Here is a 24,012-nt window from a genome sequence, read left to right as displayed (position 1 = left end):
AGAAGATCTGAACTTGAGTCTTGTCTCTGACACTTACTAGCTATGTGATCTTGGCAAGTCAACCCTTATCTGTCTTAATTTTCTCAACTGTAAAATGGAGATAATAATAGCACTCAATAATAGCAATATTGTTTTGAGGATCAAATGAAATAATATTTGTGAATTTTACACACCTTAAAGTGCTATAATTGTTATTATTATTACTGTTATAAGAGATAAACAACACATGCTGCATAGGTACCTTCATCATGTTAAAAACTCTAGAGCAAACTAGCCAAACACATTAATGGGGGATTTACAAGAGGGCTTGGACTAGAGATGCACAGGATGAAAAAGCATGGAAGGATTTTGAATTATACCATGGGGAGGGTGCACTCACAAAGAAGAGATCTTCAGTTTGGTTGAAGCAAGCATTGAAGTATGACCATTTTGTTAGAACGTGAAGTTGATTTTTCCTCATTCTGAGCAAAGCCTTTACTTCAATGATGAAAACAGGAATGGAGATATCTGGAATGACAAATTAAGGGGCAAGGGGATCTTCCAAGAGTCTGAGGATTCATACACCTTGGCTTTCCTAAAATTATAAACCTTCTATGGGGAAGTGAGTTATAGGATTCAGCAGAGAAAGTGAAACTAGAATTGATCAGGATGGCAAAAGCATTTGCTGTGTTGGATTTTGCACCCTATGGGGTGAAGATTAGCTCTACTATAGTGACACAGGTGCTTTCCCTTCCTCCCAGAAGAGTGAACAGCATGCCTGCACCACCAGAGATATAAAGGAGACTACCCAGAAGATGAAAGAATAACAGGGCAGAGAGAGCATGGTCCTTCATGATTTTTTCTCAAAAATATCAATTGAAATGACAAAAAGAAGCAAATTGCTAGAAATTCTCAACAGAAAATTTAAGTTCATCAAAAATAATTATCAAATTAAAGAAATCCCATGCAATAAGTAAAAATATGGAGCAAGAGAAGTGGGGGTGGGGGGATATGGGAAACATTGGAAGAAAGGAATACCAAAACAAAATCAAGAGTATTATGAGAAAGAATTCAAGAAATCCCCAGAGAATACTGTTAAATATATAACAGACACAGTCAAGGAATAAAAGAAAGGCATGGGGGGGAGGAACGAGAGAAATTAAAAGGAAAAATGAGTGCAACTAATAAAACTCTAGAGGAAATTATGACAAAATTCAGCAAAATGGAAAACAGAAAATATTTGAAAATATTAATGGACACAAAAGTAGGACTAAATACAATAGAAGATAGAATACAATACAATGGAATACAATATTAATACAATAGAAAATAGAATGGCAGATATCACAGTTAAGATGGTAAAACAAGCTCAGAACACAACAATTAGAAAAAGATTTCAAAGCAATGGAAATAGAGAGGAGCAGGTATGAGAAAATGGTATGATAGAAGTCCTCTAGAATCTGTGCCAATTTACCTCTCCAATCTTTTCTCCCAATACTTCCATACACATTGTATGTTTCAATGAAACTAATCTACTAGCTCTGTGATGAACATAATATGCATTTTCTTAGTTTGGTGCCTTTGTTCACAGCATCATTGCATCTCTCTCCCTCCCATTTCCTCCTCTCTCTCTCTACTTATCTTGGTTCTATTCTTAGTTCAAATCTCATCTCTTCCGTGAAGCTTTCCCAGGTGGTCCAAACCTACAGTGATTTCTCCCTACCCTGAACTTAGGTCAAATCAAGAAGCATTTGTCTATGTGCCAGGTACTGTGCTGTGGCAACCCCAAAACAAACCCTAATGCAATTTTTTAGCATCTAGGACAAGGGAAGGAGTATTTCCATTGTTCTTTGCCTTTATCAGCTCACATCTGGATTATTATGTTTGATTCTGGGTACCATGTGTTAGAAAGGACATTGACAAGCTAGAATTCATCCAAAGGAATATGAACAGGATGATGAGAAACTCAAAATCACCTTATGAAGATTGGTACAAGGAACTGGGTGTATTTGACCTGGCATTGACCTTGCAAGCTACCAAAACATCGAGGTCTTTTTTTTTCCAGAGAAATTGCTATGCGGCCACGTCTCCCCTATCCTATATTTTGTATTTTTAAATTTGTGCATAAGATTTTATATTATTTGTCCAAATTAAATATCTCTGTGTTGGTTTCAGTCTGAGATATTTTTATCCTGATTATGACATCCAACTCCTATTAAGTGTACCTTCTTGCTTCATGTCATCCACAGATTTGATGTCTTCATTAATGTCTTGAATAAAAATCTTGAGCAGAATTGAATTCAGGACAAACTCCTGGGACATTCTATTAGAGACCCCCTTTCAATTTCACATCAATCCATAACTCAACACTCATTATTCATCCAGTTACTAATCCATTTAACTATTATCATGAAGTTGCCATGTCTTTGTCTTGCTCATAAAGATATCATGAATGTTAAATGTTTTATGTCTCTTAAATGGCTTCCTAAAATCAAGGTATAGCATTTTGTTTTGCTTTATCTTACTATCCTCTACCTAGTAAATCTCCTTTTTGAAAAAAAACTGACTTTCATCTGGGTTGAACAAGGGAAGAAGGTATTGTCTACACCATGGCCAATATAATTGAGGAGAATCTAGCTGGTAGCAGTTGTAATGATGTGTATCTCTTAGTTTAGAGCAGGGGTTCTTAACCTTTTCTGTGTCATAGATCCCTTTGACCATATGGTAAAGCCTATGGACCCCTTCTAAGAATAATGTATTTAAATGCCCAAAATAAAATACATAAGATTACAAAGGAAGCCTGTTATGGTGTAGGTTATCAAAATAATAATTTAACCTCCCTCTTCCCCCCCCCCCCAAGTTTGAGGATCCCAAGTCTAGAACCTTTGGTCTGGAGAGACAGAGTGGTATAGTAGAAAAAGCACTTGACTTTGGATTCAGAATGCCTGGTTTAGAGTCCTAGCTCTGTCCCTAATTGTATAATAGTAAACAAGTTATTTAATCTTTTTAAACCTAGATTTCTTTATCTGTAAAATAGGTCTAAGAATACACTACCCACAGGATTGTTATCAACTCTGAATGTTCTCTACGCAGACTACTATTATTATTATCATTTGAGATGTTGGTGGACTATTGGAGGGAGATGAAAGCTCAAGTAAGGTGGTTTGGCATGGAGTGGCAAACTATTGTTGTTCTTTGCCTGCCTTACTGAGGGTATTTTTAATGTCTCCAGCATCTATCAGAGTGTTCTACACATAATAGGTGCTCAATAAATGTTTGTTTTTCATGACCCAACATGGAATACAACAGTTTCCTAAGAATTAGAATGAATATCATACAGAGGGTAATAGGTATGAGCAGGTTGCAACATTTGATCAACTAGAACTTTCAAAGAAGAACAGGCATAAATGATGTAATTGGGCCAGTGGTGTCAAAAATGAGGAATAATGTTTGGACTGATAGAGCACTCCACAGATACCCTTGAGATGTCAGAAATTAAGCAAGGCTTCAGCAAGTTGGGTAGACCTTCCAGTAAAAATACTTATGGAGAGAATCTGGGTCAGAACTACATAGGATAGGAAGGCCTGGATGGGTGGAAATCTGCACTGTTGGAGTAGACTTCCAAATCAATAAGATTATGGGTCCATTTGAGTAATTACTTTCCCATTCTGCTTCGGAAATATAGAACTGTTATGACCAAGAAGTTAAAAGATGAGAATCCTTTTTTTTCCATTTGAAATAATGAAGTGGCTCTGCAAGGCAGGCTTTTCTTCCAGTGTAATGGAGAGAAAAGAGGAAAGGTCTGGAAATCTGTAGACCTGGGCTATAGTTCTGGTGCTGCCAATACTTGGTGAGAGTGGTCAAGTCTCTTAACCTCTCCGAGTCTCAGTGTCTTCCTCTCTAACATAACCGCAGACTGACTAGATGATCTCAGAATGCTTTTCAGCTCTAAATTTTATAATACTTTAATTTCAGCAATGGCTTCTCACTTGAAATCATACACACACAAATTGGAATACATCTTTCACTAGAGGAAATTTTCAACTGCCTTTCTCTTCTTGAATGTCTTCATGTTTTATAATATTCAGTATTTCATCTTCTTCTGCTACTTAAGTAGGTTAGCAAGGATTTCAGGAAGAAAACTTATTGAGAGGATCTTATTTGTGTTTGAGGAGGAAGTGTTTTGTCAGAGCTTCTGGTAGAGTGTAACTTTTTCCAGACAGTGAGGGTTTCATTTTGATCTTTATGTGGTCAGGGCCTTGGATAGAGTAGGTTTTTAGTAACTTTAGTAACTTTGTGACCTGAACTGAATTGTCTGTGACTGGGGAGAGGGTATGCCTCGTAGAGCATGAATGGAATTGAATCTGATTCAGTGTGATTCAGTTCAACAAGTTATTTTTGCTTACTTTGGGCTTACCACCATGTGGATATGTCATTGCCGCAGAGAAGCATCTGGTCTGGTTTGGACAGCAAGACACATTGAAATACATCAAATAATAGACTGGATTGACCAAATAAATGATTTCATGGAATTAGAAATACAAGGAGAATCAGTGGGAGGGAGAGTTCAGGCAGTAGAGTCTGGAGATAAAGTACATGTCTTCCTGTAACTAGACCTAATGATTCCAACCCTACATTTTGTAACCTCAAAGGATCTATAATCATTTTCAGGGAAATAATTAAATTTTAAATAATTTAACGGAAATCCTAATACATGTGTGTATGTACGTATATATGTTTATGCTATACAGTACATTTTTTTTCTGGGATATTTTACGGTTTGGTTCACAAAATCTGACATATAACTTTAGGGCATCACAGCTTTGAAAAGATTGAGAAATCACTGACCTAAAAGGTTGCTATCTCAGACCAATACGTTAGAGTTGGGAAGAAAATACAATTGCAGGGAACTTCCATTTATCTTCTGAGGAAAGCTTTTTATCATATGGGATAGTAGATAGAGGCTTGGCCCTGGAGTCAGGATGACTTGAGTTCAAATTTGGCCTCAAATACTTAATAGCTATGTGACTCTGGGCAAGTCACTTAATCTCTGTCTCCCTCAGTTTTCTTAGCCATAGAACAGGGATAATAATAGCACCTGCCTCCCAAGGGTGTTTTGAGAATTGAATGAGATAATATTTGTAAATTGCTTAGCACAGTTCCTGAAACATAGTAGGTGCTTAATAAATGCTTGTTTCTTTCAAATCAATGGCAATAAATGAAGAAAAGCAGGGAAGGAATAGACTTTTGAGTGGAACATAAACTACTAACCTGTTCATTCATGAAGCCATGACATATCTATAAAGGGTAGAGACAAAGGCAGGGGAGATGGCCAGTCATAGGGAGCAAGAGAAATACCTGAGTTTTGCAAGATGTTGGCCCTGAGGCTTGGATCCTGATCCCCACCCATTGCAAAAGAGCTGTCAGGAAGATGAGAGAGGACTGGTGATGGATCTCCTGTTGAATTTGTTCTTACAGTCAACACATACTCATGCTATAAAAATCTGAGGGATTAATTATACAGGAGAATTCCAAGTTCTGCATTCCTTTTTGTTTCTTCCATACCAGAAGGAGTGTATCATTTTAGAAATATTAGATCAAATGGAATGGACTCTCTTGGGGACAGACTTTCTCATTATTAAATGTTTTCTAGGAAAGAAGATATGACAATTTGTTGAGGATGTTGTAGATGAAATTCATTTTGTGTAGTGTTTGCATTATTACTTACATGACAACTGAAGTTGAAGGATAATAGGATCATTGATTTGGAGATAGAAGGCCTTAAAGGTTTTTCTAGTTTTAGAAAAACCCTCATTTTACAAATATGGAAACTGAGGCCCCGAGAGATTAAGTGAATTATGCAAAATTACAAGGCAGCAAAGGTCAGCCACTGCTGACTTCAAAGCCATTGATTTTTCCACTTTCTACACTGCTTTCCCATCCCTTCCAATTCTGTGATTCTAGGAAATGTAACTTAATGAATTTCAGTTAGTACAGATTAAAAATTTAAATCTGATACCGAATCTTGACCATTCAGGAGAGAGAAATGGTATGGGCCAGAGTACTCACTAAATTAGAAACAAAATTGAAAATAATAGCACAGCCTATTATTTTGATAACCCTCTAGAAGAAGGAAAATAACAGAAGGTAATAGTACCCCTTTGAGAGAGTTATTAACTTTCAAGATCTCGGTAATTTATTAAATTCATTGAGGGCAGGGACTATGTGTCATATTTCTTTGTATTCAGCACAATTCCCAAGTCAGAACTGGGCCTCAATTCATACATATTTACTGATTTATAATTCCAGAGAAATATGATTAGATGAAATGAAAACAATAATACTGACCTATTAATAAAGAAATAGGACTTACTAGTAAGTATTTCCCAGGCTTTTCTTCCAGTTTTCCACAATTTTTCACTTTAGCTGGACAATGGCTTAAATATTCCTGTCTCTGCATTTCTATTCATACTATTTTCTACCTCCAATAACTTTCCCACTATTCTTTGCCTATCCAAATCCTAACTATCCTTAAGGATCAAGCCTTTATATGTCTTCCAAAAAGACTTTCCTAATTTAGCCTGAAGCAGTATTTCCCACTTCCAGACATCAACAACACTTGAAGTCTTACTTGGTACTTAGTCAAATATTTTTGTTACTATCAGTTACTATCAGAGACAATACTATCAGTATTGTCTCATGTATATATGTCTTGATTTACATTTGTTGTACACTCCTTTAAGAAAGGGACTCTAACTTATACTTGCAACCTATACAATGGCTAGTACATAGGACTTGTTGACTTACAAGACTCTTACAAGCCAAGAGCGATCTTATGACACAGCCTCATTCAACACCAACATTTTACAGATAAGGAAATCGAGAACCAGGGACACATTAAGAGACTTGCTGGATGTCACATGATTAGTCAGTGGCTAATAATCAACCAATCAATCAGTAAACATTTAATAAGCATCTCATATGTGCCAGCCACTCTGCTAAATGCTAGGGATGTAAAAAGAGACAAAAGACAGTCTCTGCACCCAAGGAGCTTACAATCTAATGGATTTTAATGGATGGCCAAACTGGGACAAGAACTCAGGTGTCTTGACTTCTGGTCTATTGATTTCTCCACTCAACATCTTGCTTCACTTAGGTACTTGACATTTGTCAAATTGATTTAAATATAGTATGTGATGGAGATATGTACTTCTGGAGCCTTTTGCCTTGTTTTCCTAGGAATCAATTTTCCTTTACCCAGGAATCAGAACTAGAGATCATTGCAAGTCATTCCCATTCAGCTAGATAGGGGTTTGAATAAAAGAGGCAGTTCAGGTTTATTTAGGAGAAGGGTTCAAATTTATTTTAAAAAGAGTGTTTTCTCCTCTGTAAGTCCCAAGGATTTAGTTGACAAAGAACAATGGCTAGTGTGCCAGAGAAATACCAAGTACTGTCAGTCCAAAGTACCAGGACCAGAACAGGGCCTGAAGGAGCTGGCAAATTGGTCTCTCATTAAGGAAAAAGCTGAAGATACTGAGGTGTCTAAAAATTGCCGCTGGGCACTTCTAGGATTCCAGTTTGAAGGTGTTTGGGGTTTTTTGAAAATCACCATAGTGTTTTTTTTTTTGCTCACTAGTAAAACCCTCAACAATTACTGCCAGCCCTGAAAAAAGGCTAATAACTTCCCATTGAACAAAAATACCCACATGTCCTACATACCTATGTACTTCCAAGTGCTATTTAGTCTCTTTAAAAAAGGTGGTTGAAATATTATTGGGTGAAAACTGTATCTGCAAATGGATTTGCCATTGTTCTTCATATTCAGAGATCGCACTGATATTGACAGTATTGTTTCCAGTTCCATCACGAGCAGAATGGAGGCTTGAGTTATGAATGATGGGGATGTTTTTAGTGGCACTATCCTCATTCTCTCCCCTGGATCCCTGAAGAATAGAAGCCACCACAACCACCAAAGAATGAAAGGCAATGAGGATGAGGATGAAGAGACAGTTGTTCATGCTGCTGCTAACCTTTCACAAGGATGGTCCTGGCCTTAGCCCATTCTGCTCTCCCATCTGACGTCAGCAGACCAATCGGTGGTAACCTTTCTTCCTCATTGTCAGCCATTTTGACTATCTTTCGTAATTGAGTGAACAGATCCCCCTCACTGAGGCGACGGAAATTAATGACCACATCCAAGACAAAGAACTGTGGGGGAAACAGGTCAAACATTTCAACTCATGGAAACTGAGCTTAAACTGAGACCCCAAGGCACCAGGCTCTCACTTAATTCTGAGGGAGGGTCCCATAGGATAAGGAATCTTTGGGACTCAACTTTCCATGAGCTCTGTAGGTGTGGTTTTGGTAGTTCTCAGTAGAATGTGATTCAAATCTAGCACTAAAACTGTTGGGTATCCTGGTTTCCAAATTGCCATAAAATCAGAGAAGGGAATGTAGACTGAATTCGGCTATGTGAAAACTTGTTTTCTAGACCCAACTCTTACAAAATTTTTATAGTTTTACCCTTATGGAGCCATGAACACTAGAGGGTCTTTGAATTGTCTAAGACCTTATTCCAGAGCACACACATTACTGCTAACTTCCTCTACACATTGGGGAATTCTCAGATCAGGATGTGGTTCCAAATTTCTTGTCTTATTTATTTGATACTTGTGTTTCTCATGATCAGATAAGCACCACGGTCTTTTTTCTCTGAAACAATGAATCAAAATGAAGTTGTGAAGCATGCTCCAAGAAATGCTTTTTTCTAAATAAAGCAATGGAAGACTAGTAGGGACTCAAAAAGCCATGCTGTAGAGTTACTCAATTTGGCAACACACAAGACTTTGTTGGGAGTCCCTGAGTTGGATATGGGAGGTGTATTTTTGTGAGCCTTGGAGATTCTAAAATGTAGCTTTGGTTATCACTGCTAATTTAATTAACAGTCCTCACCAACAGGACATAACCCAGCACTCTCGTTTTCAAATGTGACCCATGTCCTCTTGTTCTGTCCTTAGTGAAGCTGCAGAAGAACAAATTGTTGAACATTCTCTACTTCCTGACTCTCTAGAAATGTGAAGACAGTTCTTACGTTGTGAGAAGCAACATAGTTTAGTGGCAAGAGAACAACGGGATTAAGAGTCAGGAGACTTGGATTCTAATCCTAGCTAAGTGATCTTGGGCTGTGTCTATCTCTTTAGACTTTGCAGCAAAGACATTGTAGCAAATGAAACCAACCTACCTGATTGTTGCAAGCCACAATAATATGCTCTGGTTCAGGCATGATACTGCTTGTCTGGGCCACAAGAGTATCTTTGGTATGTCCTGGAAGACGGTAGGAAGAGAAGAGTCCATAGTATTGCTTCATACAGAGGGGCTGGCCAGATAGTTGTCCTCTGGCACAGTCAACAGGTATGGAGTGGCTAGACAGGGAGAAAGGAAAGAAGAGGAGGAAGTCAGGGAGGGAAAGAGAGAGAATGAATCTTGAGTAAGTACCCTTGCACTAGATGAGACAAAGTACATCAAGAATCGTAGCTTCTTTATAGTATCAAATGGATAGCTCAATTCCCTTATTTCAATTTATGTGTCATTCCTGAATTTATCAAACAGTAGAAATGATCTTGGAGGGGGCCACAGGAGCCATCTACACAAATGGATGGTTACCAATTGTTTGTTATGGAAATCTTCATGTAAAGAGGTGGAAATATATATATATGTATATGTATATGTATATACATATGTGTATATATATACGTATATACACACACATGTGTGTATACATATACACACACATATTATATAGATATATATGTATGTGTATATACACACATGTCTGAAGATAGGGCAGGTGGGCTAGAAAGGGTCTGCTGCAGATTTTAGATGAGCTGAGGGAATGGATGTGTGTAGGTATGTCAGTCTAACATGTAGAGTAGGGCTTACACTTAGAATGTTATAATGGTTGAGATGGGATCTCTGTCTTTGTATTCAAGGTTGGCCTCAGATTCCTTTCTCTTCCCTTTCTTTTACCTTAGTAGGAGGTTGGAAGGAATGAGACAGCAGATCCACAGGAGTTAACATTGTCCTGGCACCTCCTATCCCAATAGTCACCAACTTGCTATGTCTGTGTCACTATTGCCCTGATGCCCCAGAAAAAAATTGAAGAACTCCCTACATATCTGTTGAATCATGCATCCCCACTGAACCCAGTTTTCATATTCTTTTCCAATTGAGAATAAAATGTTGTCTGCAGTTAGAACTTACATGTTCTTGTCCTCAGCCACTGTGGCCCCAGTTCTGTGATTTCTCATCTCTCCTTGACAGTTAATTCTACAAATCCTATGACTGACTGTTGACATTTCTCCCAGGTACCATGCTTGTAGGATGGGAGGAGGGGTATGTAGAATGAAAGATGGCCCCAAATGGTGAAGGAGGGGAAATTTATATTCTGAGAAGTGTGTCCTTTGTGACTTTTTATCTTCCTTTTTGGGGTCCTAATTGCTGCCAACCCCAAGGTGCCTGGTCTCCTCATGCTGCACCTTTCATGCTTGTTGGCCCTTCCATTCCCACATCAGCACCTCCATTTGCTCTAGACCTGGTCTTTTCTTTTTCCACATGGACACTCACTGTACTAAGTCCTATTACCTTACCAACTTGCCACTTGATTGGTTCACTAATCTTCTATAAAGAAATGTGGACTAAGGTGTTAATGATTAAAGTCTGAAATGGTTTCAGTCTTCCTTTTCTAGGGTGGATATTTTAAATTGTAGAGGGAGTGCTTAATCTATCAGGTTAGATTTCAGACATAATGACAAGCCATTACAACAACTGGAGAAAAATTTTTTTGGGCTGGAGACTTTCACTCTTCAAATCTCTGATTCTGTCTGTGCCCTTTTTAGTTAAGCTACCTTGTCCAGCAGAGCAAAAGGGCATGAGGCTTTCTGGTACAGTGGAGAAAGTGCTAGATTTGGGTTTGAATCCCACTTCTAAGGTCTACTCATTGTGTGAACATGGGAATATCATTCAACCTCTGTGAGAATGAGAAATGAATGAAATATTAATTAAAACACTGGCACTACCAACAACGCTTGTTGTTGGGTCGAATGTTCTTCATAAACTTACAAGTGCTATAGATAAATAAGCGATTATTGTTACAAATCCTGCCATTTTGGGGAAACAAGGAGATCATTCAATGCAGCCGAGCTCCTTCCTGTTCTTTTACTGCCTAGTGACTCATTTCTCTGTAGGGAAATTCTCAGCTATTATGTAACCAGGTTTAACTTTTCCGTATTTCTTTAGACTACTTACCTGTCCAGTAAGGTTTTATAGTCAAGCACTCCAGAGATAAGGTTGGCTGTAAACCTAAAAGAGAAGGACACCAAAAGTCATCAGAGCCTTCCATGCTAGGGGAGCTCTACTATGGTCTCTCATGTAGGAAGTGTCACTTAAGGTTGTTCCTTGCAATAAGCTAGTAATTCTGAAAGGTAGGATGAGGAAAGAGTGTATTCCTGTCATGGGAGGCTACCTGTGCAAAGGCACAGATGGGGAGATGGAATGCCATTTATGAGGTACCCCAAAAGTCCAGGCTGTCTGAATGTCTGGTGGAACCAAGATTTATATCTAGTCAGCTTGGATCCTCACGTATGTTAATTTTACTGTACAGTACTGTGCTCTCTCAGCTCCTGCCCCTCAGCTTGGCACTCCACGACCTCCCTATGCCCCAACCAAAAAAAAACCTTCCAAGTGAAAGTAGAGAAACAGACCATGAAGAGGCTGCCACCATTGCCCCCAGTGCCAGATCGGGGCTTGGCTTGAGACCTCCAGCACTGAGAGAGGAGACCTTTGCCCCACTCCACCCACCCATCTGCATGTCCTTCCTGTGTATCTGTCTTTCATCAGTCTGCATTTGGGTACCCCCTGTCTGTCTCCAGCCCTCTCCTGCCTGTGTCTGCATCTAGCCCAGATGTGTCTGCCCCTGAAATGTTTTTCCTCTCAGTTCTGGCCAGGCCCCCATGTGACTGGCCCTGGCCTCCTTTCCTCCTTCTGCTTTCATGTCTCTGTCCCTAGCCCCTACGTTGTCCTTGAACCATGTGTGGGACCTTTCTCCCCATGGGTGCAAAACCCCCTTTCTGCCTCTCTCCCTCCCTTCCCTACATCAGGTGGGCAGATTCATATGAATAGGTCTGCCACTTACTTACAGTGAGAACTGTCTGTATAAGTTTCACTTCTATATGGAAGATGGATTGGAAAGAGGAGAGATGAGTTAGGGAAGCCAATTAGGAGGCCAGTCCAAGAAAGAGGACCTGAATGAGAGCAGCTGTAGTGTGAATGGAGAGAGGAGGGTGGATGTAAGAAATACTATGGAGGTAGAATTGATGAGACTTGGCAACTGATTGGGTATGTGGGATAAGGGAGAGAGGAGGAGTCATCAAGGATGACTTCAAGGTTGTACTATGAAAGGCCATTTATTATTGGTCACATCTGAAAGGCAGAGGCTCTGTCTATTTTGACCCAAAATGAAACTTCAATTTCACAGTTATCTGGCTAATACAATCAGACTAGATGCAGCCCTGATGGATAATTCTGACCATAACATGACATCTTAGAATCTGTGTTAATCAGCCTGGCTATTGATGCTGTATAATTAACCAAGTACAAACTGTAGAATTCATTTTGTGACAATGAAGGAAGGATATTATAGTGAGGACTAAGGAGATGGGGTAATGGGGAATGGGGAGAGTGCCTTTTCAAATAAGAACAGATATAAAGTGTTAAAATTGTTTCTTGTTCCCCTGGCCGCCACTCTTCTAGTCAGTATAGTAAGTGAATGCTAATTAATTTATGAAATTATGAAATGGGGCAGGCATACCCAGTTTTTTAGGTACTTGCAAGAAACGACTACGACAGCATCAGGCAAGTGAGGCTGCAATCACACTTTAATAGGGCACAAAGGATGTAGAGAGAAACAGTATGGAAAATATAGAGACAAACAGTGAAAAGGGGTACAGAGACAGACAGTGTAGGGATGGAAAGAGGGTGGTGGAAGGTGATGGGCAATGTGGAACAGGAAGGGTTGGGGAGAGGCACAGAGAATCATTCACTCAATCTTAACTTCCTACTATTGCTACTTTATACTGGCTACTTATAACCTTATTTAATGTGTTAAAATTGTATCTTATTCTGGTCCCCTTGACCCTTCCCCTCCCCTTATTGTCAGTATAGTAAGTTATAATATAAAGTAACAATAGCAGGAAGTAATATTGCAAAGGGGAACCCAGAAGACCCAAAGATCAAAGAAGCATAATTTACAAATTGTATCATATATTAACCAAAAATCACATCCTAGTATGATGTGCTAGATCAGGAGAACACATCTAGGATTTGCTGTCAGAGACTTTTGGTCTTATGATCTTTAAATCTCAGATAAGTCCCAGGCATCCACACTAAGACCAGCAGAACACAAAATGTCTGGTGGAACCAAGATTTATATCCAGTCAGCTTGGATGCACACCTGGACTATGACAGTAGCTTCCTTGTTAGCATCCCTACCTCTGGTCGCCTCTAACCCATTCTGCACATCACCACCAGGTCAATCTTCCCAGATTTTTGTCATGTCATTCTCTTGCTCAAAAACCTTGCAATGGTACTTTCATACCCGCAATACAAACCTCTTAGACTGGTATTCAAGGGTTTTTGCAATCTAAATTGCATCATATTGCTTGCACCTAAGATGGTGAGAATAGATGATCCATAATCCTTGCTTCCTCAAGCAAGCCACAACACTCCTAGGGGGAGAAGTCTTGAAGAGCCCTTTGGTGCTCCCTTCATGGAACTTCAAAAGCCTAGTGCACAAATTTCTTAAGCCTTGCTTCCTCGATCAAATAATTCAAGTATAACTAGAAGAGATGACTCCTAGGAGCACAATCACTAAACACCAAAGTTCAACTTTTATCTTGAGCTTGGGGACAATTAGTACTTCAAGTCTTTTCTTTCTCTCACTTTCTTTAGTTCTTCTAAGGGAGCATGCCACAATGATTCACCTCCTGTTGTACTGGCTTCCCTATCCCAGGCAGCCAGTTTTACCATATGGTCAGATGACATTATCTTCCTAATCACTTGGACTCCTTGCTAGTCCCATTGTGACCCTAGTCTATACTCTTCTCTTTGGAATTCCCATTCTATTATCCACAACCTAACTTATGCCATTGAGTCTTCATCCCTTCAACTTCCTGCTCTATTATAAGCGGGGCTCTGCCCCAAAGCCACTGCATGCCTGGAAACCATAGCTCTTCACAGCCCATTTCATAGAATGAATTTTGTTTTTACTTATTTAAGACAAACATTTATTGAATTCAATCATATTATTTATGCACAATACAATAATCCACACTTTTTAAAACTAAAAGAGTATATCCCCAATAGATACATGGTCAAAAGTTATGAACAGACAATTTTCAAAGGAAGAAATTCAGACTATTAACAACCATATGAAAAATGTTCCGAATCAGTGGTAATTAGAGATATGCAAATTAAAACAACTCTAATGTCCCACCTCATATCCATTAGATTGGCCAAGGTGACAAAAAAGGAAACTGACAATTGTTTTTGAGGGACTTCAGAAAAATAAATATATACTAATGCACCATTGCTGGGGCTTCTAATTGGTCTAGGTATTCTGGAAAACAGTTTGGTTCTATGATCCCAGAATCACAGAACTGTGCAATTTGACTCAGCAATACTATTCCTAGGCATAAATACACAAGAGAAAAAGATCTTATATTTACAAAAATATTTATAGCAGCTCTTTTTTACTGATAAAGAAATAGAACCTAAGGTATGCCCATCAATTGGGAAATGGTCAAACACCATGGTATATACATACAATGGAATATTATTTTATCATAAAAAATGATGAAGAGGATACTTGCAGAGAAATCTGGGAAAACATATGAACTGAGGCAGTGAAATGAGCAGAAGCAGGGGAAGAATTTATACAATAACAACATTGTAAAGAAAAGCAACTTTGAAAGTCTTAAGAACTCTGATCACAGTCATTCTGGAGAGCAATTTGGAATTATATCCAAAGGGCAATAAAACTGTGCATACTCTTTGATCCAGCAATACCACTACTAGGCCTGTGTCCCAAAGAGATTTATAAAAAGGGGGGAGGGAAGGACCTATTTGTGCAAAAAATATTTATAGCAGCTCTTTTTTGTGGAGGCAAAGAATTAGAAATTGAGAGGATGCTCATCAATTGGGAAATGGCTGAACAAGTTGTGGTATATGACTGTAATGGAATACTACTGTTTTATAAGAAATAACAAGCAGGCTGATTTCAGAAAAACCTGGAAAGACTTACATGACCTGATACAGAGTGAAGTGAGCAGAATCGGAACACTGTACACAGTAACAGCAATGTTACACGATGATCAAGGGTGAATGACAACTATTCTCAGCAATATTCCAAAGGAATTCCAATTCCAAAGGACCCATGATGAAAAATGCTATCCACCTCTAGAGAAAGAACTGATGGAGTCTGAATGCAGATCGAAACATACTATTTTTCACTTTATTTTTTTCATTTTTTTTTCTTTTGGCCTGTGTCTTCTTTCACAACATGAGTAATATGGAAATATGTTTTGCATAATTGCACCTGTATAACCTATATCAAATTGCTTACCATGTCAGGGAGGGGAGAGATGAAGGAGGATGGGAGAAAATTTAGAACTCAAAATTTTTTTTAAATGAATGTCAAAAATTGTATTCACATGTAATTGGAGAAAATAAAATATTTAAAAAAAAGAATCTCGGGAGGCAGCCAGGTGGCTCAGTGGATAAAGGTCTGGCCTTGGAGTCAGGAGGACCTGAGTTCAAATCCTGCCTCAGACACATAACACTTACTAGCAGTGTGACTCTGGGCAAGTCACTTAACCCCAATTGCCTCACCAAAAAAAAAAAAATCTCATCTCACTTGGTGAAACCACACCATAAAGAGCTGACTCAAAAAAGGGAAAAAAAAGAACTCTGAATGCAATTGCCAACCATGGTTCCAGAGAACTGAAGAAGCATGCTATGTACTTCCTGACAGAGGTGATAGACTCAAGATGCAGAATGAGACATACATTTTTTGACATGATCATTTTGAGAATTTGTTTTACTTGACCATGCACATTTATTACCAAAGTTTTCTTTTTCTTTTTTCAAATAAAGGTGGATGAGAAAGAGAGAAAGGCTAGGGAAAGAGTCCTTCCTCCCCTTCCCCCTAAAAAAAATGAGAACAGAAGAGAGACAAAAAGGAGTCACAATCAGAACAACTTTGAAAGTTACATGTTGGATTTATTACATACTTTAAAATAAAAGCAAGTTCTACATGTTAGAGATTAAGAGTTCCATGTATAATTTTCTCTTTCTGTCCCACAATGTATATGGAAATGCTTATTTTATTTTATATTTATTAAGTTCAGAATAATTAACTAGAAAGAAGAACATTATGCAATTAAATTAAAACATAATGCAATTTTTTGGGGGGAGATATTCTGGCACATTGCTGACAACTCTCTCCACTCCTCCTTTCCCTGCCCACTATTCAGAGGGTTTCTACCACATCTACACCTCTCTTTTGTGACCCATGCAATGTCATACTCCCCACTTTTTCAATCAATCAAGAGATAATCTTTACTAATCACTAGGGTTAGTTCCTCTACCTGTGTTCTTGATTGCATTCCTTCCTGCCCACTTCATGGGGAACATACTTCAACAACCACCCCTTCCTTCTCATGTATCTTCAATGACTTCCTCACCACTGGCCTCTTCCCATCTATTTATAAACATGTTCAACTCTCTCCCAATCCTACCCATTCAACTATTGTATCATTTCTTTCCTCCTCCCCACACCCCTCACTGATAACTTGTTGAGAAAGTTATCTGTACTTGCACAGGAGGTGAGTCTATCAGAGTCTCCATTAAGTGCCCTAGATGAGGTCTTTTTCTTAAAAGGTTGCCCAAGTGCAGAAGGGTCAGGGCATCAGGAGCTCCAACTCCTCCCTGAGACTTCTGATTAGCAGGCCAGACTTCTGAATACCAGCACTGGCACAGGGAAGCTGTACTCAGATAAATCAACTTGGTATTCTCTCCTTCCCCTGCTACAGCCAAGCAAACCTCCTTTTGTTAACTGTTAGTTGGACTATGAGTCTCATTTTGTTCCAGTTTTGAACTTGAGCTGCTCAACTAGGTTTTATATCTAATACTGCCACCTCCTCACTACCCACTCCCTCATCACCCTCTTCCAATTGAACTTTTATCCCACCACTACTCTACCCAAACTCTTCTGTCCTGTGTCTTTAAAGAACTACTAGTCTTTTTTTCAGTCCCCTTCTTTCTAGACCTTTCTGCAGCATTCAGTACTGCTAACCACTTCTTTCTTCTGGATACTCTTTCTTCCTTCTGATTCTGAAATACCTACTCTCTCCTAGCTCTTATCTTACCTTCATAATACTGCTTCTCTTCTTCCTTCACTGGCTCGGCATCTCTTCATTTAGATGTTCCCTCAAGAGACTACACTTGGCCTTCTGTTTTAACTCTACATCTCTTCCTTGGCAATTTCACCCATACCTGTGGCTTCAATGGCCACCTCTATGCAAATGACTTTCAAATCTATATCTCTAGACCTGATCTATCTTCTAAGCTCCATCCATGCATTTCTAACTTCCTTCAGGAATCTGTACCTGAAGTTCTCACCAAAATCTTAAGCCTAACAAATCTAAAAATTGAGCTCATTATCTTTCTCCCTAAACCTCTTCCTCCTTCTGACTTCTCCATGTCTGTCTATGAAACCATCATTCACCATTCTCTCATATTCTTAATCTTAGGATTTTCATGGACTCTGCCTTCTCCTTCAGTCGAGGACCATCTTCAGTCATCCTGATCTGTATCTTGCCACTGGACCCAGATAGCTCCAGAGGAGAAAGTGAAGCTGGTAACTTTGCACAGACCTCCCTCACTTAAATCCAATTCACTTGCATATCATGGCATCACCTGTCATGGTCCTCTTCAATGAAGAACAAACAACAACAATATCCAAACAATTACCAAGCCTTATTGATTCCAGCTCCACATCTCTTAAAACTGTCCTTTCCTTTCTGCTCCCTTACCACCACCCTAGTATATGCTTTCAGTACCACCTGCTTGAACTTTTGCCATAAACCTTTAATGGGCACTTTTTTCCTGCCTCTGCCCTCTCCTTTTGCCAATCCATCCCTTATGCCACTGCCAGAACATTCTTTCTTCCACATAGATTTGGTGATAACACATCTCGGCTCAAAAATATTCAATGGTTCCCTTAGCACATGTTGGATAAAGTTGGGAAAGGACAAAGAAAGAGACAGCCAAGACAAGCAATAATTATTCTAAGTCCTGCCCCATTCTACAGCTGGAAAACAGGTAATAAAGTTTGAGTAATTAGCCTAATGTGAAACTAGGAGTAAGATCCAATGAAGTGTGCTGATTCCTTGGTGTTCTTTCCATTGTGACACATGGATACATGGCAAAGTAAATCAAATAGCAAATCTCTCCATGTTTCTGGTGGGGAATTTCTTCCAGGCTGCAATTCAGGGACAGAGAAGTTCTATCTTTAAATAATCTATAATTTATAAAAGCAGTCTGAAATGAAAAGGAACACTGTGCCTGGCATATATCAATTGCAAACCTTAAAAAAAAACTGTAGAAGAATGGATTAAGCTTAGACTTTCCAAGCAACTTTCCTCCCTTATGAGGTAGCAAAAGGCTTTCTGTCTGAAAGATATATTACTAAGGAGGTGGCATTATCCCTTGGAATTCCCATCTTGATGCAAATAAAAAATAGCAACTATGAGGAATTTAATAGATTTTCTTCCTTGGCATTTCCAATTATATGTTCATTATCTATGCTAGAACTACTTGACCTGGGGTTCCCAGACTCCCAAGGGTTCTGTGGATAGATTTCAGGGCTCTGTGAACTTGGATAGGAAAAAAATTGCATCTTTATTTTTGGATCTTTAAAAGTTTATTTTTTTCAATTAACAAAAATCTGTTTCCTCTCCCTCTCAATCCCTCCTTCATTGAAAAGAAAAACAAAAACCTTATAACAAAAATGCACCTTTATTTTCACTAGCTTCTAACTGAAAACTGAGCATTTCCTTTAATTATGAATTGTCAAAAAGAAATATTATTCTGCACAGTCCATGGGCTTCATCAGATGCTAAAAGGGTCTAGAACACACACACACAGACACACACACACACACATACAAAAGATTAAGAACCACCGATGTGTGTGTATGGATGTATGTGTGTATATGCATGTATATGTGTCTGTGTATGCACGTGGGTATATCAATATAAATATAGATATAAAATGTTAAAGACATTCCAAATCATTAACCTTGGCATTCTCTCAGCATGGAGATGTCCAAACAAAGATGCTGGACTCTTGCCATAGCATAGAATGTTGGGTTAGGTATCCTCTAAAGTCCTTTTTATCTGTAAAATTCAATGTTTATTTAGTTCCTAGGGATATATTGAAATAGGCTGTATGGTTAGAAACTAAAAGGAAATGGAGAGGTCGGAGGTAGGGTATGACAAGCCTGTTAATGTCTGCTCAACCCCTCATTACCACTAGGGACTAGGCAAATGTCAGTTGGTCACACTCCCTCTCTCAGTGTTCAAGGGAGGCTGCTGGATAGATCCTGGAAGGGCTGTCAGTGTGAATGCAAAACAGTCTTTTGGATAGGACCAGGGGCATAATAATGGGAAACAGGAGAAGGCTAACAGAACCTTATCTTGCTGCGCATGCAAAACATTGAAATTTTACATTTTTTAAAAAAGGCTTTTGTTTTGAATTCTTTCAAAAAAGTGATGACGACCTGGTTTTGCATTACCCAGCGTCTAGGAATCTGGGAAGGCAACAACAGAGGGAAAACAAAAAAATCTGCTAATTGACCCACATTTTTTAAACAGGGAAGATGAAAAATAGAATGCCAGAGAACATATATCAAAATGCTTTTTGTTGTCTTTATTTTCCTTAGAGGGTGAACTGCGGCTTGATTGTATGTTGAGAAAAATGTCTTATTGGATGCAATTCTGAAACTTGTTCAAAAATCATTCTGTCAAACATTTTCTATTATTTATCAGTTTTTTCTTGATTCTTCTGTTGCCAACATCCAAGTTATCGCTGTCTTCCCCTGTTTTGTGCATCTTTGGGCTGCCCAGATCAGACACCACGATGTGGAGGTTTTAGTTCTCCTTAGAACTTCTGCCTTGGGGCCCCATGTGCTGATTGGTGAAGGCCTCACCTGTCTCACTATCTCAGACAGGCTCCAGCCATACTCAACTTCACTCTCTAACTTTGACCATCTTGTAAATAAACCACTCAGTCATCTAGCCATTACTGCATATGAACCTTCCCTTTCAGATCCCTTCAGGTTTGGAATCCTGTTCAAATGAGCTCTGCCATCATTCCTGGAAGAGAGTTGTCAATCTGCTTGGCCATGGCTTTGCTCACCATCCGTGTAACTTTCATAGCCAAAGTGCACCTCTGGTCACCTCTTCCCTATGTATATGGTCTTCCCTTATTAGAATGTAAGGCCATTGAGAGCAAGTAACGTCCTTGCTTTTATATTTGTATTCCCACAAAGCTTTATGTGCAACAATGTGCTTAGCACACGGTGCTTGATGAATGTTTTCATTTATTCATTCAATCACTTGTGATTCATCTGCTGTAGCAAATATAGTTTGTATCTTTCCCCACCACAACACAGAGTCCCAGGAAAATTAAACACAAATAGAGTGGAGTGGAGAGGAAGTGTATCTTCTATTTTTAAGGCCCACTTCCATATTAATTTTGCCCATGGCCCACTACAGTGCCCTATACATAATTATGAGTCTTCCTGATTTCAAGCACAGTGTTCTATCCACTGCACCACCTAACTGCCTGCCCATAATAGTTCAATAAACTTTTATTATCTGTCTGAGCCTTATTTTCCTTATCTATAAAATAAGAATAATATGATACTTGTACTATCTGTATAACTGGGTTAGTGCAATGCTCAAGTAAGATTATATTCATAAAGTGCTTTGCAAACTTTAAATCCATCTAGAGGGTGTCCCAAAACTCATGGTGCAGTGACTGTTAAGCTTAAAACTGTATTCCGACTTTTGGACACCTTGTATAAATGTTAGCTATTGTTATTATCAAGTACCTACTTTTAATAGACTGGAGATACAAAGACAAAAATTAAACAGTCTCTGCTCTCAAAGAGCCTATATTCTATTGTCAGAGGAGGATGAATGCGGCATATGCATAAATAAACATCATACATTAATATATATACAATAAATCTTGAGGGATGACTTGCTTGTTTATATCCATCATTCTTCAAGTCTGTTTTCTCTGTTAGCTTTACTGATACTTCTCTTTTCAAAGCAAAATGAGGTGCCTGGTCCCAAAGTTTTTTTGTGTATTTTACTCAGGCCTTTCCTTCCTAGACTTCTCCCACCCCCACCGCTCCTTAACCTCTCTGAGACCCAGGCTAAGTTGCTACTTTGTGAAGCTCTTCCTGGTCATTAAATGCCTTGGTGATCTTTCTCCTCTGAATTCACAAAAAGATTCCAGTCTTTACCACTCATTTGGCCCTTAGCAAAGACTACCTGGTCTTATTAATTAACTGTCCGTATCTCTGTGCCTGGCCTCTTTAACTAGAATGCAGGCTTTTTGAGGCAGGTACCTTGTCTTGTGTGTATCTAGAGCAATCCAAAGCATGGGAGGCTTGTTATTGGCAAAATATACACATGGCAGGAATTTGGAACACAAAGCATTGAGGTGGCTTTTACCTACCTCCCCACCTGGCCTTTTTAGTTCCTTCCCTTCCCACCTCCCTTTCTACACTGGAGACCTGAAAGATCTTGGTGGGTTGAGAAAAATTTTAGGGCTTCAGATTTAGATAGTCGTTGGCAATTTATTGAAAGGCATCCCCTAAATATGATTTTGAAGGGGTGCTGACTGGCAGTCAGGAATGGACAGAAATCAGAGGAGACTCTTTGATGCCATCAGATAGAGATGCTTCACCCTGGCATATTGAGGGTGGTGTGAGAGCCTACCTCTCTCATAATGGAAGGGATTGAAGCTTAAGCCTCTGGGCTCTAAGCTACAAAGGAAGATGGCAGACAAAATGGGAAAAAGCTAGCATGTTAGCTGAGTTGTCCGGCAGAAACCCAAAACTTCACAACCATGTGCCCAGTGAAGTAATGTCTAGTAGAGACTACACGGGACACAACCCAGGGGAGCAAGGGAGTAGGCCCAATGGGAGCAGTGTGGTGATGACATCAGCGGTTCTTCAGTGAGAGAAATGCACATCCACACGTGTTCTCTCCCTGAGAGCCCTTCTGCACACGGCCCCTGGCAACACATTCCCCTCCACAATGCTTCTTGTGTGTTTCTTGGCCTCAAATGCTTCCCAAATGCATGATCATCCATGTGTGTTCCCTAGAGGTATGCATTTTTCCCATTGATGGTGTATATATTTGTGGGAGAATGTGACTCAGGTTTATGTGGAGAAAAGTTCTATTACCATTTGATTAAATAGCTTTTATTTGAACTATGTGGTCTCTGGATGCCTAGTAAAAGTAAACATATCTATGGAAGCTCATGGGCTGTGGGTTTTTTTTTAAAATAGATTCAGATCCACGTAGCACCTTGAACTTGGAAAAGCTTTTCTGAGTCCCATGGGAGGGTGGGGTGCCTGGATGCTACTTGGTTGTTTATATTCCCCTAAGTCCCTTTCAAAGTGCTAGGCACATAATAGATATTTAATAAATACTTTATTGATTTATCTACTAAAGCCCTTGTCAGTGGAAGCTCCATAATTTAAGAAATTTTACAGGTGTGTGAATTATTATTTTTCTTGAGAAAGGGGGAAGAAGCTTCCTGAAGACCTCATGCCTCTTTGCTTAGCTAACCCTTCTGGAAGGCTCTGTAGTAAGAACATTTCTAACTTAACCTTCCTACTGCCATTTACTTAAGATGAGCAGAGCAGATCACTAAGTAGAGCCTGCAAAATCAAGCTGAGACATCACATATAGCGCTGCTATTATCTGGGTATTTCTTGGTCTGGTGAAAATTTACAGTTTGAGATTTCTGGTACCAGTACTTACCTACTAGTATCCTGTTTTACCTGATACAGATCTTCCTCTTCTGCTTTCTGTGAAATTCCATTGTAGCCCCTTCTGCCTATGTAACTAAAATCTATATAAGGTAGCTGAAACTGCTGCTCAGGGCTCAGTGAGTAATTTTTATATAATAGCGAGTCTATGCTCTGAGTATGATAAACTGGTTTTTATCAGATCTCTGCATCATTGATGGTTATGATGGGCAGGAGTACCTATCAATGGATTGTTGGACAATTTCTGTCACAGATTTTACTGAGGGACATCTGCAATTTTTTTAAGGAGACTGTTTTGCACAGATCAAAAGAAATATCTTCTCCCTGTACAATTATATTTGTCCCTTGTCTCTCTTATTCCTATTTGACAAATCATTTAGCATTTAAATAAGTACCTTGTGCCAAGCAAGGAGGGGGCAAAAACCAAAATGAAATAGTTCCTGAACTCAAGGAGCTTACATTCTAACGAGGGAGATAACATGCACATGCATAATTTTATACAAGTTTATTTTCTCACATAAGTTCCTAACCTTAGGCTCTAGACCCCAAATTCCTTTCAATACAATTGCTATCTGGGGCAGCTAGGTGGCGCAGTGGATAGAGCACCGGCCCTGAAGTCAGGAGGACCTGAGTTCAAATCCGACCTCAGATCAAACATTTGACACTTACTAACTGTATGACCCTGGGCAAGTCACTTAACCCCAATTGCCTAAAAAACAAAAAAACAAAAAAAAAGTGCTATCCAAGGTAGAATGTAAGCTCCCAGAAGCCAGGACAGGTCATTTTTAGTTTGTTGTTTTGCCTTTGTATTCCTAGCACGTAGCCCAGTACCTAGATTGTAGCTG

At 39.1% G+C, this 24,012-nt stretch overlaps 1 protein-coding gene across 1 annotated transcript in view; it reads right to left on the bottom strand.

Annotated features, from left to right (window-relative positions):
* The window catches only part of CHAT (choline O-acetyltransferase), a 96,863-nt gene that overhangs the window by 57,051 nt on the left and 15,800 nt on the right, over positions 1–24,012 (bottom strand). Inside the window, exons 4-6 of the mRNA XM_027861001.1 lie at positions 11,284–11,337; positions 9,221–9,401; positions 8,010–8,187 (exon numbers count right to left, since the gene is read on the bottom strand). Coding sequence (XP_027716802.1) covers positions 8,010–8,187; positions 9,221–9,401; positions 11,284–11,337 — 413 coding nt within the window. The remainder of the gene's footprint in view (positions 1–8,009; positions 8,188–9,220; positions 9,402–11,283; positions 11,338–24,012) is intronic.

This window comes from Vombatus ursinus, unplaced genomic scaffold, assembly GCF_900497805.2.
Source record: "Vombatus ursinus unplaced genomic scaffold, bare-nosed wombat genome assembly UNPS02000749.1, whole genome shotgun sequence".
NCBI classification, from domain to species: Eukaryota; Metazoa; Chordata; class Mammalia; order Diprotodontia; family Vombatidae; genus Vombatus; species Vombatus ursinus.
Note: the sequence above shows the minus strand (reverse complement) of the source record. Positions and strands in the feature narration are given on the sequence as shown.